The following is a 13,080-nucleotide window of genomic DNA, read 5'->3' as shown; positions in this document are numbered from 1 at the left end:
CGTTGACACTTTGAAAATTTTGAAAAAATTCCGCAAATGGAAACAAATATTTCGTCTTCTTTCCATCTTTTTCTTCTTTGAATCAGTTCGCTTCAATGAAGTTCTGCTGTACTTCTTACCTTACTCGTCAATAATCTTACAAATGTTTATAGGTACAGTATTTATTCCGATTGAAAAAATCACTATCAACAATTCCTAGAAAAGTGCTTAGGGCTCGAAATATCGAATCACTTTCACAAAGTGCTTAGTAATCGCGAGACTTTTGCGAAAATGGGTGCTTAGTACTCGAAGCAATATTATTCAGTCGTCACAGCTTTGTACAGGAGTTTTTTTTCAAGATTTTCTCTCCTATTCTTTACCTCTTTCTTTTCATTGGTGACAATTTTTCATTCGTTACACCCTCTGGCTGGTTGTTCCTTCTCAGTGTAGAGGACACAAGTAGCTTTTGCGCTACCCATTTTACTTACTTATTTGAAGTTTCTGCAATTGTGTGGTTTTGAGAACTTTGCTCACCATAGCGTTGATATCTGTAACAAATGGCCTGGTCCAATATTCGTCTCTCTTTCCCATAGTGCATCTGGTACTTCAGTGTTCTGCAACTGCTGATCTTCGGAGCACTCCTGTTACTGTCGATGCGGTCACTTCGGAATCGGCAACTGTTGCTCCTATCAGTCCAAGAAAAGTGAAATTTACGCGTGAAGAATCGGTTCCAACGATTCATGATGTACATAGGGAGAAATTACCCAAGCAGTTGAGCGGTTCCAGCTCTGATTGCTTGAGTTGCAACTTGAAACCAATGAAAATATAGGCTCTGAATGAAAAGTAGTAAACCGAAAAAGACCCATTCGTAAAACCCGAAAATCCCTGGTTACGGGCAGCTATACTGGAGCAGCTGAGGTTGAAGGATTGGACAAGATTGTAGCCCTTCATGTCTCGAATTTGAAGCCGGAAACTTCTGTAGAAAATTTAGAACATTTTCTAAATCGCAATTTCACCTATGTTAAATGCGAGAAGTTAACATCTAGATACCCTGATTCATATTCCTCGTTCAAGGTACTTATATCGAGTTGTGACTATGGAAAAGCACTGAATGGTGCAAATTGGCCCAACAAAGTAAACGTACATCGTTTTTTTCATCAACATCCAGTAGGTTAAACTTCAGTTCAAGTGGTTTAGGCGTAGGCATTTTTAATATTCTCCAGTTGAACATACAATGTATTTCCAATAAATTGGAAAGTTTGGAGGTTCTATTGAGAGAGATAAAACCTGATGTATTGAGTTTGGTGCATGTAAGGGCTGACTTTTTTTGCCGCGACTTCAGACACCATGGTGGTTCGATGTTATTCACCAAATCGGGTCTAAGAGTGAAAAAGTTGCCAGTTTCGAAGTATTCTCTTGAAATGCATGTTGAAATTTCTGGAATAATAGTTTCATTAAATAATAAACATCTAGGTATAATTAGCGTTTACAGGCCTTGTTGAAATATTTTTTGAAAGACTGTTTTGTGCCCTTCAGACTTGTTTCAACGATTCTGATTATGTTTTCCTTTGCGGAGATCTCAATATCGATTACTTCGATAATAATAGTAATAAGTCAAAATTTTTAGTTGAATTACTAGATTGCTTTAACCTAACTGTTACTTCTACGGAGGCTACCAGGGATTTTACTAACATTGGAGGTAATACTTCCATTTCTGAAGTGGACTACATAATAACTAATTCAGAAATAGTCCGAAACTGTGAGTCTGCTGTTTTTGATCCTGATATAAGTGATCATAGAGAAATATCACTTGAATTAAAGACCGATCTTGTTCAGAACCAAAAATCAAATGTCCAAACAATTAGGGAATTGAGGGAAAACAATCTGAGTAATTTAATGAACTCTTTATATGCGTGTGATTTTTCTGAAATAGGTAATGCTTGAGACGAACGTGAGTGAATGCTTTGAAACCTTTAGCAACATACTGCGATATTATTTAGATTTATATTGTCCCTTGAGAACAATTACTTGCGTATCAAAAAAAAAAAAAAATGGAATACTTCCGAAGTTATTGTAAGTAAAAAGAATCTGATGAACCTACATTGGCTTCATTCAATTACTAGGTCATCATCAATAATTATAAATATGCAAAAAATTAACATGTCTCCCTCTTGAATATGACAAAATATAAATATCACTGCTCTCTTATTGCCAATTCTGAAAACCGGAATAAGTACATACACTGGAAAACTAGATAAAGCAGATGATCACATTACCATTAATTTTGATGGTGTGACGTATGATGAACCTAGTGAAGTAGCTTATATATTCGGAAAATATTTTTCCTCAGTAGCAAATGAAAAGTTAAACGCGCATTATGGTGATGTTTTACCTCTTTTCTGTATAGCTTCACCACCTTCAGTATGCAATTTCTTTTTTCATCCCGTTTTGAAATTGAGGTCGTTATCAAAAACTTAAAAAACAAAAAATCTGTTGGCATAGATAATCTTTCAACCAGGCATCTGAAGAAGAGAGCCCCAATAATAAGCGAACATCTTGCTCTTATAATCAATTGGTCTGTGACGTCGGGAGAATTTCCCAATGCTTTAAGAAATCTATTGTCGTACCGATTCACAAAAAAGGTAATATAAATGAAATAACCAACTATCGACCAATATCGATTCTTAGTGTTCTCCTCAATGTTTTTGAGAGAGTGGTTTTCAAGAGAATGATGGCATATTTGAATGAATTCAATATCCTCAATGAAGCCCAGCACGGCTTTAGAGTTGGTTGCTCCACCCAGACAGCCGCACTGAAGTTTGTGGAATAAGTTTACAAATGACTGGATTCAAATCTGCATGTTTCAGGAATTTTTTTCGATCTTTCCTGCGCCTTTGATACTTTATCCTTCAAGTTTATTATAGAAAAATGGTTCAATTTTGGCTTTAAAAGCATTTTTTCCGATTGGCTGCGTAGTTTTCTCCATCACAACTATGTCAGTGAGAAACAATAAACATTATTCCAGACAATATAATATAGATATGGGTGTTCCACAGGGCTCTGTAATGGGTCCTCTGTTATTCTTACTTCTTATAAATGACTCACCAGCTCATTTATCCTGCTTATTGCTCACTTTATTTGCTGATGACACATCTGTTATAATCGCGGCTTGAAGTTGTGATGAGCTCCAGAGAGCTTGTGAAAAAATTATGGATGAGTTCATATCATGGTATCGCCATAACAATTTGATAGTGAATATAGGTAAGATAGCTCGTTTGTATTTCGGATTAAGAAACAATGAAAGAGGACTGTTGAAAATAGATTGTCTGGGTACTACTATAATTCCAACAGACTGTACTAAATTCCTTGGGATCCACATGGATCGAAGTCTCAGTTGGTCAACCCACGTTGATGTCCTATGCAAAAAAGTTAATAGTGCTTATTACGCAATAAGTATACTCAAAACTTCCACCTAGTTCTCTCATTGATGTTTATTACAGTCTTGTTTACTGTCATATCTCTTACAATATTTTGCTCTGGGGACACTGTAGTTCCTTCTCTAGAGTTTTTGTGGAACAGAAAAGAGTGATACGTCTCATTTTTAATTCGAATCATCGCGCATCCTGTCGGCCTATATTTGTTGCCAATAGATTACTGTCACTCCCATGTTTATACATATTCAAATGTCTCATATATAATGAGACAATGGTTCGCATAATCATAGAACACGCAATTCACAGGTGCTTTTGATTTCTAAACATCGGACTAACAGTTTCGAACATTCTCCACCTTATCAGGGCATTAGATTGTTCAACCATTTGCCCTTTCATTTGAAATCTTTGAACAAACAATCGTTCAAAAATGTAATTAAGGAGTTATCGCTGCAAAAGTGTTTTTATTCGGTTAGGGAATTTCTCACTGATTCGTTGATCACTCAATAGAATAGAACCTATATGTTGTAAATAATAGAAATGTAGATTTAATTGTAATATTTCATTGACTTATCCTATACACATTGTTAAGTGTCCTAAAGGATCAATAAATTATTATCCCCCGACTCCCAGACATATATACTCACTAAGTCCCAGTTGCTTGATATTCCTTTTGAGATTTTTGGGCACTATTCCAGTTGTTGACATGGTAATTGGAATAGTTTTCGTTGATATCATTCCCCACTGACGCACTGAAATTCGAGGTCCCTATTATTTTGAAATTTTTTCGACCTCTTTTTGACGCATATTGTTGTTATTTGCTATTGCTACGTCGATGAGTATTGCTGTTTATCGACTAGCAGTATATCTAGCCTGTTGTGAGCGACTGTTTTATCAGTCAAAACTGAACGATCCCAGTTCAGTTTATAGCGTTCGTTTTCCAGGATGGTTTCCGGTATGGTTCTTTTTCAGAATGAATTAGTATTAATTTGGTTGCCATTTCTTGGTGTAGTATCTTTCCTACTGCATCGTGTCTCTCTTTATATTCATTTCCTGCAAACATTTGACATCCTCCCGTGATATGTTGGATTGTCTCATTCGTTGGACACCCATAACGGCATCGATCGTCAGTAATAGTTCGGTCCTTTATGATATGCTTGCAGTAATTTCTCGTTGAGATCACTTGATCTTGGATGGCTAAAAGAAATCCTTCCGTTTCTGGATACATCGCACCTGATGTGAGCCAATAGTTCGACGCTTCAATGTCGACATGATCCTGGTTCATATCGTTGAAATGTCGCCCATGTAGGGGTTTTTCTCTCCATCTTTGCAGTTTTTCTTGGATTGTCTGGTGGTTGTATGGAAATTGCTCCTTCTTCTTCTTGCAGTGCATCTCCTATCGGAGGTTAGCTATCATCACAGCAATCCGGACCCTGTTGACTGCAGCCCTGAACAATTGAACACTACTACAGTTAAACCAGTCCCTCAGGTTCTTAAGCCAGGACATACGGGGTCTACCAATGTTCCTTCGTCCACTGATTTTTCCCTGGACTATCAGTTGGAGAAGTGTGTACTTTCTGCCTCTCATTATATGGCCCAGGTACAGAAGTTTTCGCTTTTTAATGGTGTTAACTATTTCGCAGTCCTTCTGCATCCGGTTTAGGACTTCGGCATTTGTAACTCTATCAGTCCATGGGATACGCCACATTCTACGGTAGCACCACATTTCGAAGGCCTGTAGTTTGTCCATGTGATTTTTCTTGAGAGTCCATGCTTCAACCCCATACAGAAGCGTGGAGAAAACGTAACAACGCAGCATCCTCATCCTAAGATCCAGACCCAAATCCCGACTAGAAAACAGTTTGTTCATCTTCACAAATGTCGATCTGGCCATCTCTATCCTCGTTCTTATTTCTCTCGTTTGGTCACCCGACTGTTCCATCCAAGTTCCTAGATATTTATATGTGGCCACATTCTCTATTGTGGTGTTCGCTACCGTCAGGTTCACATGATTGAGCTTCTGCGGGCACTTTGTTACTATCATCAGCTTGGTTTTCCTAAAATTGATCTTAAGACCGTATTCAATGCATCGATCGTTTAATTTTTCCAGAAGATGTTGTGTGTCTTCAAGTCTACCCGTTAACTAGACGGTGTCGTCAGCGTACCTCATATTATTTATAACTTCTCCATTTATAACTATTCCAGCCGACTCTTGTTCTAAGGTTTCCCTAAAAATAGCTTCGCTATAGAGATTAAATAGAAGCGGCGACAGAATGCATCCCTGTGTCACACCACGACGAATCTCCATTTCTTCTGTTGGTTGGTTGTCTATCAATGTATTAGCTCTCTGGCCCCAGTATAGGTTACTTATTATTCTTATGTCGCAAGAGTCAATGTTCTTGTTGAGGAGCAGCTGGTGCAACCTATCATGTTTCACCCTGTCAAAGGCCTCCTCGAAGTCGATGTAACATGCATACACATCCTGATTTATATCAAGACAGCGCTGAAAAAGAACGTTAATCCCAAATAGCGCTTCTCGTGTTCCAAGTCCTTCGCGAAATCCAAACTGTGTGTTGCTTATGTCTTCCTCGAGTCTTCTGTAAATTCTCTTGTGGATGATTTTTAAGAACAACTTCAAGGTGTGGCTCATGAGTGCGATGGTTCGATAATCTGAGCATTCTCTTGGATTTGGTTTCTTCGGTATGAGCACAAATGTGGATGACAACCATTGTTCAGGGATTTCTCCCGTATCATAGATACGATTGAAAAGGTCCAAAAGAACATCAATAACATCGTCGTTGAAGAGTTTAATGAGTTCTATAGGTATTTGCTCCTTGTGCAGTTGTAAAGGTGTTGATTCGCCTGCTTCACACATTACTTTGTAGACTTCTGACATGCCTGATTTTTCTTTGAAGTATGTTCGTAGGCATTCAATTTGGCCATGGGCAAGTTCCATGATGTCTAGCAGACCTCTACCTCCTTTATTCCCCGGCAGTGTCGTCCTCTCAATGCTACCTTTCGGATGTTGCTTGTGTGCTTTTGTCATCAAGGTTCTCATTTTGCGTTGCGGGTTTTCTATATCTGTTTTGCTCCATGAAATTATACCGAAAGAGTATGTTAGAATTGAACATGCATATGTATTGATAGCTCTCGTCATGTTCTTGCTGTTGAGGTTTGTTTTCAAAATTTTGTTGATTCTCCTAATTGCTAAGTCTTCTTTCATTCTTCGATGGTTTATTCGTCGGTTTTGTTTCATTTCTAAGAATTTATAATTTCTATCTCCTGTCCATCGGAAAGATGAATCCATCTTGGATTTTTCCACGCACTACGCTAATAGTACGACACTTGTCCAATCCGAATTTCATCCCCACGTCTTTTGAAAAATTTTCCACCAGTTTGGCCATAATTTGCAAGTGGTTTTTGTTGCCTGTTAAAAGTTTTAGGTCATCCATGTATATCAAATGATTGAGTGCAATAGTATTTCTATTTCCTTTGACATTGAAACCTTTTTCAGTAGCATTCAGTTGTTTAGAAAGGGGGTTCAGCGCCAGGCAGAACCATAAGGGACTCAATGAATCTCTTTGGAAAATTCCCCTTTTTATTGGAATCTCTTTAGTAGTTATGTTCGCCGTAGAGAGTTCGATATTCGTTCTCGAGTTGCACATTGCATACTTCTGAAAGTTTATTGTAATTGGAAACTGGATCGATCTTGTATATTTCCAAAATTTTTGTCCGCCACCCATCAAGAATAGGGTCGAAGGCCTTCTTATAGTCAAAATATGTCATAAAAAAATTTCTGTGTTTTTTGAAGGCTTGGTTGCTTATGATGGAATCTATTATCAGTAGTTCCTTCAATCCTAGTGCATTCTTGGAACATCCTTTCTGCTGTGTTGAAATTATGTTATTTGTCTCGCAATGTTTGTAGATATGTTTAGAGATGCTAAACATGATGTGATGATTTTATATATTGTTGGTAGGCAAATTATTATTATTATTATTATTATAATATTTATAATTCACATTATATGGTCCACAATTGATCACAAACTGCTACAACTTCCTTAAAAAAATCCTTTCAACATCTATTTTATGAAATTTTACAGAAATGTAGAGACCTGGAAGAGTAAGAATATCATTTCTTTAGAAAACACCTCTACAAGTCTGTCTGTACTTCATACCTAGCATAGTTCTTAATGCAATATTTCGTTCAATGAATAAAGATTCAGAAAATGAACTATTTCCCCAGCAGACAATACCATACGATAATATTGATTGAATATTTGCAAAATATACTATCCTCAACTGACATCAACTGACTTTCGTAGTACATTAATGGTCAGTTGAGTCTAACCTGTTGGACTCAACAAAAGTTATTGTTGAGGCAGTTAAGTCTTTTTTCCAGTGACTCACCCTAACTTTCCATTTCACATTACAGTCCACTTGAACCTCAAGAAATTTGGAGTTACCTACCGAAACACATACACCATCCGGCATTATTTCACATGGTAATTCATAGTTAGTTCTATCTGTATGAAAAATAACACACTTTGTTTTACTTGCATTCAAATTCAAATCATTTCTGTAGCACCAATCCTCAACGCTAATAAAGACCTCAATCAATTCAATTGTCACTCTACTCAAATCTTCCAAAATTTTGATTATATTTGTATCATCAACAAATATTATTACATCAAGTGATTTATCAATATAGTATGGAAGATCATTTATATAGATCAAGAGAGGGTCTAAATCACTGCCCTGCGGTACTCCACAAATTATGTCTCCCTCATCCGAAATAAATGTTTCAGAGTCTATTACTATTCGAACCTTCTGTTTTCTTTCTTTCAAATTGCCCTTTATAAGATCAAGTTGTTTACTTCTTATTCTGCAGGGGTCCAATTTTTTCAGTAGTTTTTCATGATTAACACATTCAAAGGCCTTCGACAAATCTAAAAAGAGACCAACAGGAATTTTACCCTTTTCTATTGCATTCAGGATAGTATTAGTAAGTTCAAAAATTGCAGTAGTCGTATCTTTTGTGTGCATAATTGTGTATATTGAAGCTTTTACAAAAAAAATCTCCATGAATAGTATCGAATCATAAATATTATGATTTTGAGTAGCTGAATAGATGTTGTCAAAAGTAGTTGCGCAATTACTTCATAACAAAAACTGTTATTTCAGGTTAAAAACGAACAGAAGACTTGCAAAAGAAGAGCTAGTTGTCATACCTTGCCCACTGCCAGGGATTTAGATCATCCGGCTTTTCAGTGCATCAGAAACGTACAACCTGAAGGACAAACCATAGTTACTCTGTCAAAATTGGTTACTCCTACTGCCGTTCGACAGTGTCTTCAATTTGCTTATACGGGAACCGTTGATCGTAGTGCACTCAATCTACAGGTGAGCAAGACTTTGTACTACTCCCAAAAATGCCCTAGAAGTCTCTACCAACTATTTTTTTTTTTTTTTTGGAATTGAAATCCCTGATACCTAGCCATGGCTGGGTTATTCATTGATGAGGAAATTTAATGGTGTTCAAATCTCGTCCTTAATCAAACCTTAATCAAATTTGCGAACCTTTCGAATCTTTATTGATTCTTCATCAGGGCTTCAAAAGATAAAAAAATCACTAAAATAATGCCACCTCATTAAAGGAACAGAATACAGCCACAAAAATTTCAACAAAACAGTGGTACATCAAATAAATTTCAACATGAAGTATCTTTCAAAATATAAATGACACAATAGAAAGACTAGAAAAACTCACTAAGCCAGATGAAAGCTGTATAAGAAGTCAAAGTAATAAAAATGTGTAGTGTAAATATTTGATATAAGTCAATAATCTCTTCTAATTTTTTTTTTACAACCGTCATTCTTTTTCTCTTATTCCTCCCTACTGCTTCAACTGTGTGGCTCGTCTCTTTAATAGGTTTTATAGATTTCTCCACAAATTTCATCCCAGACTTCTTTAGACCATAAAAACAGTCTATGTAATTATGAAAAGGCATTTCTTGGGCACTGGAGTTTGTTTTGATAGTAACTATCAAAACTACACAAAAATTTTCGTTTCTAAAGGAAACCTGATATCGTGGTCAGAGTTACTTTATATATAATTTCAGGATTTCATCCCATTCTGATAAATTGATGTAATATTGTATTGTTCATTTAGATTCACATTATGTGTAGTAAGCAATAATGAGTGCTTACCGATAGCGTTGGTGCAACTAGATATCTGGGCAAACAGATCATCCTGACGTCTCTCAATACGTGATACACTTGTTGATAAATTTCTCATTTGCTCCATCAGAATTTCTAAATGCTTTACTGTCAGCGTCTCGGCAGAAGGTAGGTGATAGTGTGCGCTGATTTGCTGAGTTACTTCGCAGAAGTCGTTTTTCTGGTACAGCATTGACGGATGGTGATATTGGGCGTTGACCCGCAGAGGTACCTCGAAATAGCCTCTCATTAGAGTTACAAACGGAACGAGACCATTTTCATTCATTTCCTCCGTCAGATTCAGTAATGTTAACGCAGTTATGATGAAATAGCTTTTCACATTTGGAACATGAAACTGTAAGAGCAGCAGTTGAAATGGATCTAGTGCAAGCTGCACAGGTGCGCGGCATCGTGTATGCAAACGGGTGTAAAACCAAGTTAAGTAGGATAAAAACAGGAAGACTATTCATCTTATTGGGTCTATAAGAAGGACTTGTACAGAGATGGAAGACCGCGGCAAAGAAAAGGAAAGGGTAAGCGAAAGGAGAAACACTGCACCCGCCAGCAACGACCAGTGATCGGAGTAGAAATATAAATCGGATAGTGGGTGATCCACCTAACAACTAGTGATGGGACGAGTCGTATAATTCTTAACTCGATCTACTCGAGTTTGAAAGTCGAGTTGAATCGAGTCGGCCGCATCCGGGCCCAACTCGAATAACTCGATGCGTTCACCGCAGCATCGATTGAAGGCTCATCGCGTCGACCTCGACTGCCGTCGACGCTACTAACAACCTGAGCTGTGCGTGTAGCGCGAAGAGACAGTTGAATTCAAGGTCATGCCACTGAAAAAATTAAATATGAAAAAATGAAAAGATTAACAGTGTTAATATAATTTGAGAGAAATTGCAGTAAAAATAAAAGAAGTACCTAATACTTGCGGATTAGAAAGGTTGATCTTAAAGGCATCGAAGACAACGATATTATGGAATTGAATCAGTTTGGCCATAAAATCTGAATCGAAAAATCAGAACACTTTACACACGTTTGCTTCGAAAGAATTCACACTATATTGCCAGGGCCGGCGTTAGGGGTGAAAGAGTGAAGCGGCTGTTTCAAGCGCCTCTTATGGGTGGGCAGCAATTTAGCCCAGTTTGTGGTCGCCCTTTCATTTTTCTGAAAAAATATAGTCTTGATTCTTAAAAAAAAACATGAGATTGGTCCGCTTTGCGTTTACATTCCCTGCACTAAAAATCTGCAAACCGTCTTAACTAAGCCGCCTGTTTAATAAATAACATATGACAACCCAACCAATATAAGCAGCATTGCCTATTTCCCTAATTGAATGAGGGATGGAATGTAAGTCACAAAGACGAAGAACAACACTTCGAATTACGTGAAAGTTGTTTACACATTCAACATATGGAAAATTCCTACGATTCTGCATTTGATACTAGTTACTGATAAATGCTAAATGTTTTCAGCGGAACGTATGTTTTTAATCCAATTTAGTTTTCGAAGCTCTGCATGCCTTACCGCCCTTTGTATCTTGTGGTGAGATAGGTAATCTTTCATCGATTGTATGTGATCGATTGTGAATATGAGAATCAGATATATTACTTACGCATTGTTCATCATAGTAAAAATGTCCAAAAAAAAAAACCCAGTCGAAACGACTTTAGAAAGAAATGATTAGGAAAATCGCTAGAGAAATCAAAAATGACGAATTATCATCGAGGCAGGTGATGTTTTTTGTTGGGGGGGGATGTTTATTGAAACTTTTTCAGCAGGGGCGTCAAAAAATTCTTTGCTTCAGGCGCCAAAATTGCTCGTGCCGGCCCTGGATATTGCACGATAGAATCATTCGATGGAGCGAAGAAAATTACATAAAAAAGATATCCTTATCCATATAAAAGAAATTGAACCGTTTTTGAGATATTTGAATTTTTGTAGTCACATGCTGTCAGCAGTTTCAGTCATCGCGAGATTCATCGATAACCATAGAAGTTATTCCAAAAAAACCATGACTCACCCTTTAAAAACTCCCTTCATAACAATATCAGGAATGTAGCAGTGTTGTACAAAAATGTATTTTAACATTTATGCACGGAATTTCATTCTGGTGGCATTCAGCGTCTTAAAGTTATGCGGATGAAATTTTTTTTATTTTTTCAATTTTAGAAGGATATATCTCCCTTAATATGCATTTTTGGCCATAAGTTTATTCATCAAACTATGTATACTTATTTTTCAATGTACTATCACCCCCATTAAGCTAGGTACACCATTTTGATTCACCTGTATAATGCGAAGATAGTCTAAGTAATCATCCTCATTCTTCAATTATTTCCATATTTTTCAGGAAACGAGAGAAGCTGCCGAATTTTTAGAACTGCCACAACTTCTAGTTCTCTTAACGAAGCACCCATTTCTAGATCCCGATCATCCCGAACTCAAATATGAATCTTACTTGAAACGAAGGTTCAAGGATATTTGTATCGATCAAGGTCTGTTTGCCGATGTTCTTTTCGAGTTGGATGGAGGTTCTTGTGCTGCTCATAAAGCTATGTTGACTGCCAGATGTGACGTGATGAAGGCCATGTTTAGTGGTGATTTCAGAGAAAGCCAAGCAAAAGTGGTACGTAAAAACATAACATAATCAATTATTGTGATTAAAAAGTGAAACACTTTATTTCCCCTTATATTTACTGAAGTGAAGAAGTCAAAATGTAAGTTTGACGAAACAATTGTTGTGTAATCAATAATTACACATCTTCTGTTCTGTACGTATCTTTGTTGTAGACTTAGCTACTCTTTTCAATGTCTCCTCACACATAATACCTAATATCTACTGTTATCTAATAGTAAATGCTTAGGAGTTCCTTCGAAACTGGAAAATTCTTTTCTCAGCATCATCCTAGTGGACATAGAGACTTTTCATTCAGAAAGAATAAAAACAAAATGTAATTGTATTGAACTAAATACCTAGAAACTGGTAAAGGAGGTGGTGTACAACTTTATTTTATTCATTAAACCTGACTCTGTTGTGTCATTCCTTCGCACATCCTACCAAGACGAATTGGGGTACTGCTTTTTATCATAGTTGAATTTTATGATAGTGTGAATTTTGTACTTACAAAACTCACAAACTATCATAAAGCAGTGTCCCAATATGACTTGGTACGCTGTGCAGAGCAATGACACAACTATATCAAGACAAGGATGTTAATAGTATATTCTAAAACAAGTTACAGAATGGGCTCCTATTTCAACACGAATGTGAAATTCGAAAATGAGTGACGAAGGAGCGAGTTTTCGAACGCAAGACTGTTGGAATTGCCTTCTGCAACGAGTACTAGACGATATTTTGTCTATTTCAGTCAAGTTTCAAGTTTCAGTCAGTTTGTGAAATATTGACGAAATTCAATGAAAAATTATACATCCTGGTGAC

The 13,080-nt window shown here is 36.9% G+C and overlaps 1 protein-coding gene across 2 annotated transcripts in view; it reads left to right on the top strand.

The window, feature by feature from the left end:
- Positions 1-13,080, top strand: part of LOC123681108 (rho-related BTB domain-containing protein 1) — a 128,781-nt gene that overhangs the window by 77,100 nt on the left and 38,601 nt on the right. For both annotated transcript variants that reach the window (XM_045619316.1, XM_045619315.1), the window contains exons 4-5: positions 8,595-8,813; positions 11,992-12,267. In XM_045619316.1, coding sequence (XP_045475272.1) covers positions 8,595-8,813; positions 11,992-12,267 — 495 coding nt within the window. The remainder of the gene's footprint in view (positions 1-8,594; positions 8,814-11,991; positions 12,268-13,080) is intronic.

This window comes from Harmonia axyridis, chromosome 5 (assembly GCF_914767665.1).
Source record: "Harmonia axyridis chromosome 5, icHarAxyr1.1, whole genome shotgun sequence".
Lineage (NCBI taxonomy): Eukaryota > Metazoa > Arthropoda > Insecta > Coleoptera > Coccinellidae > Harmonia > Harmonia axyridis.
Note: the sequence above shows the minus strand (reverse complement) of the source record. Positions and strands in the feature narration are given on the sequence as shown.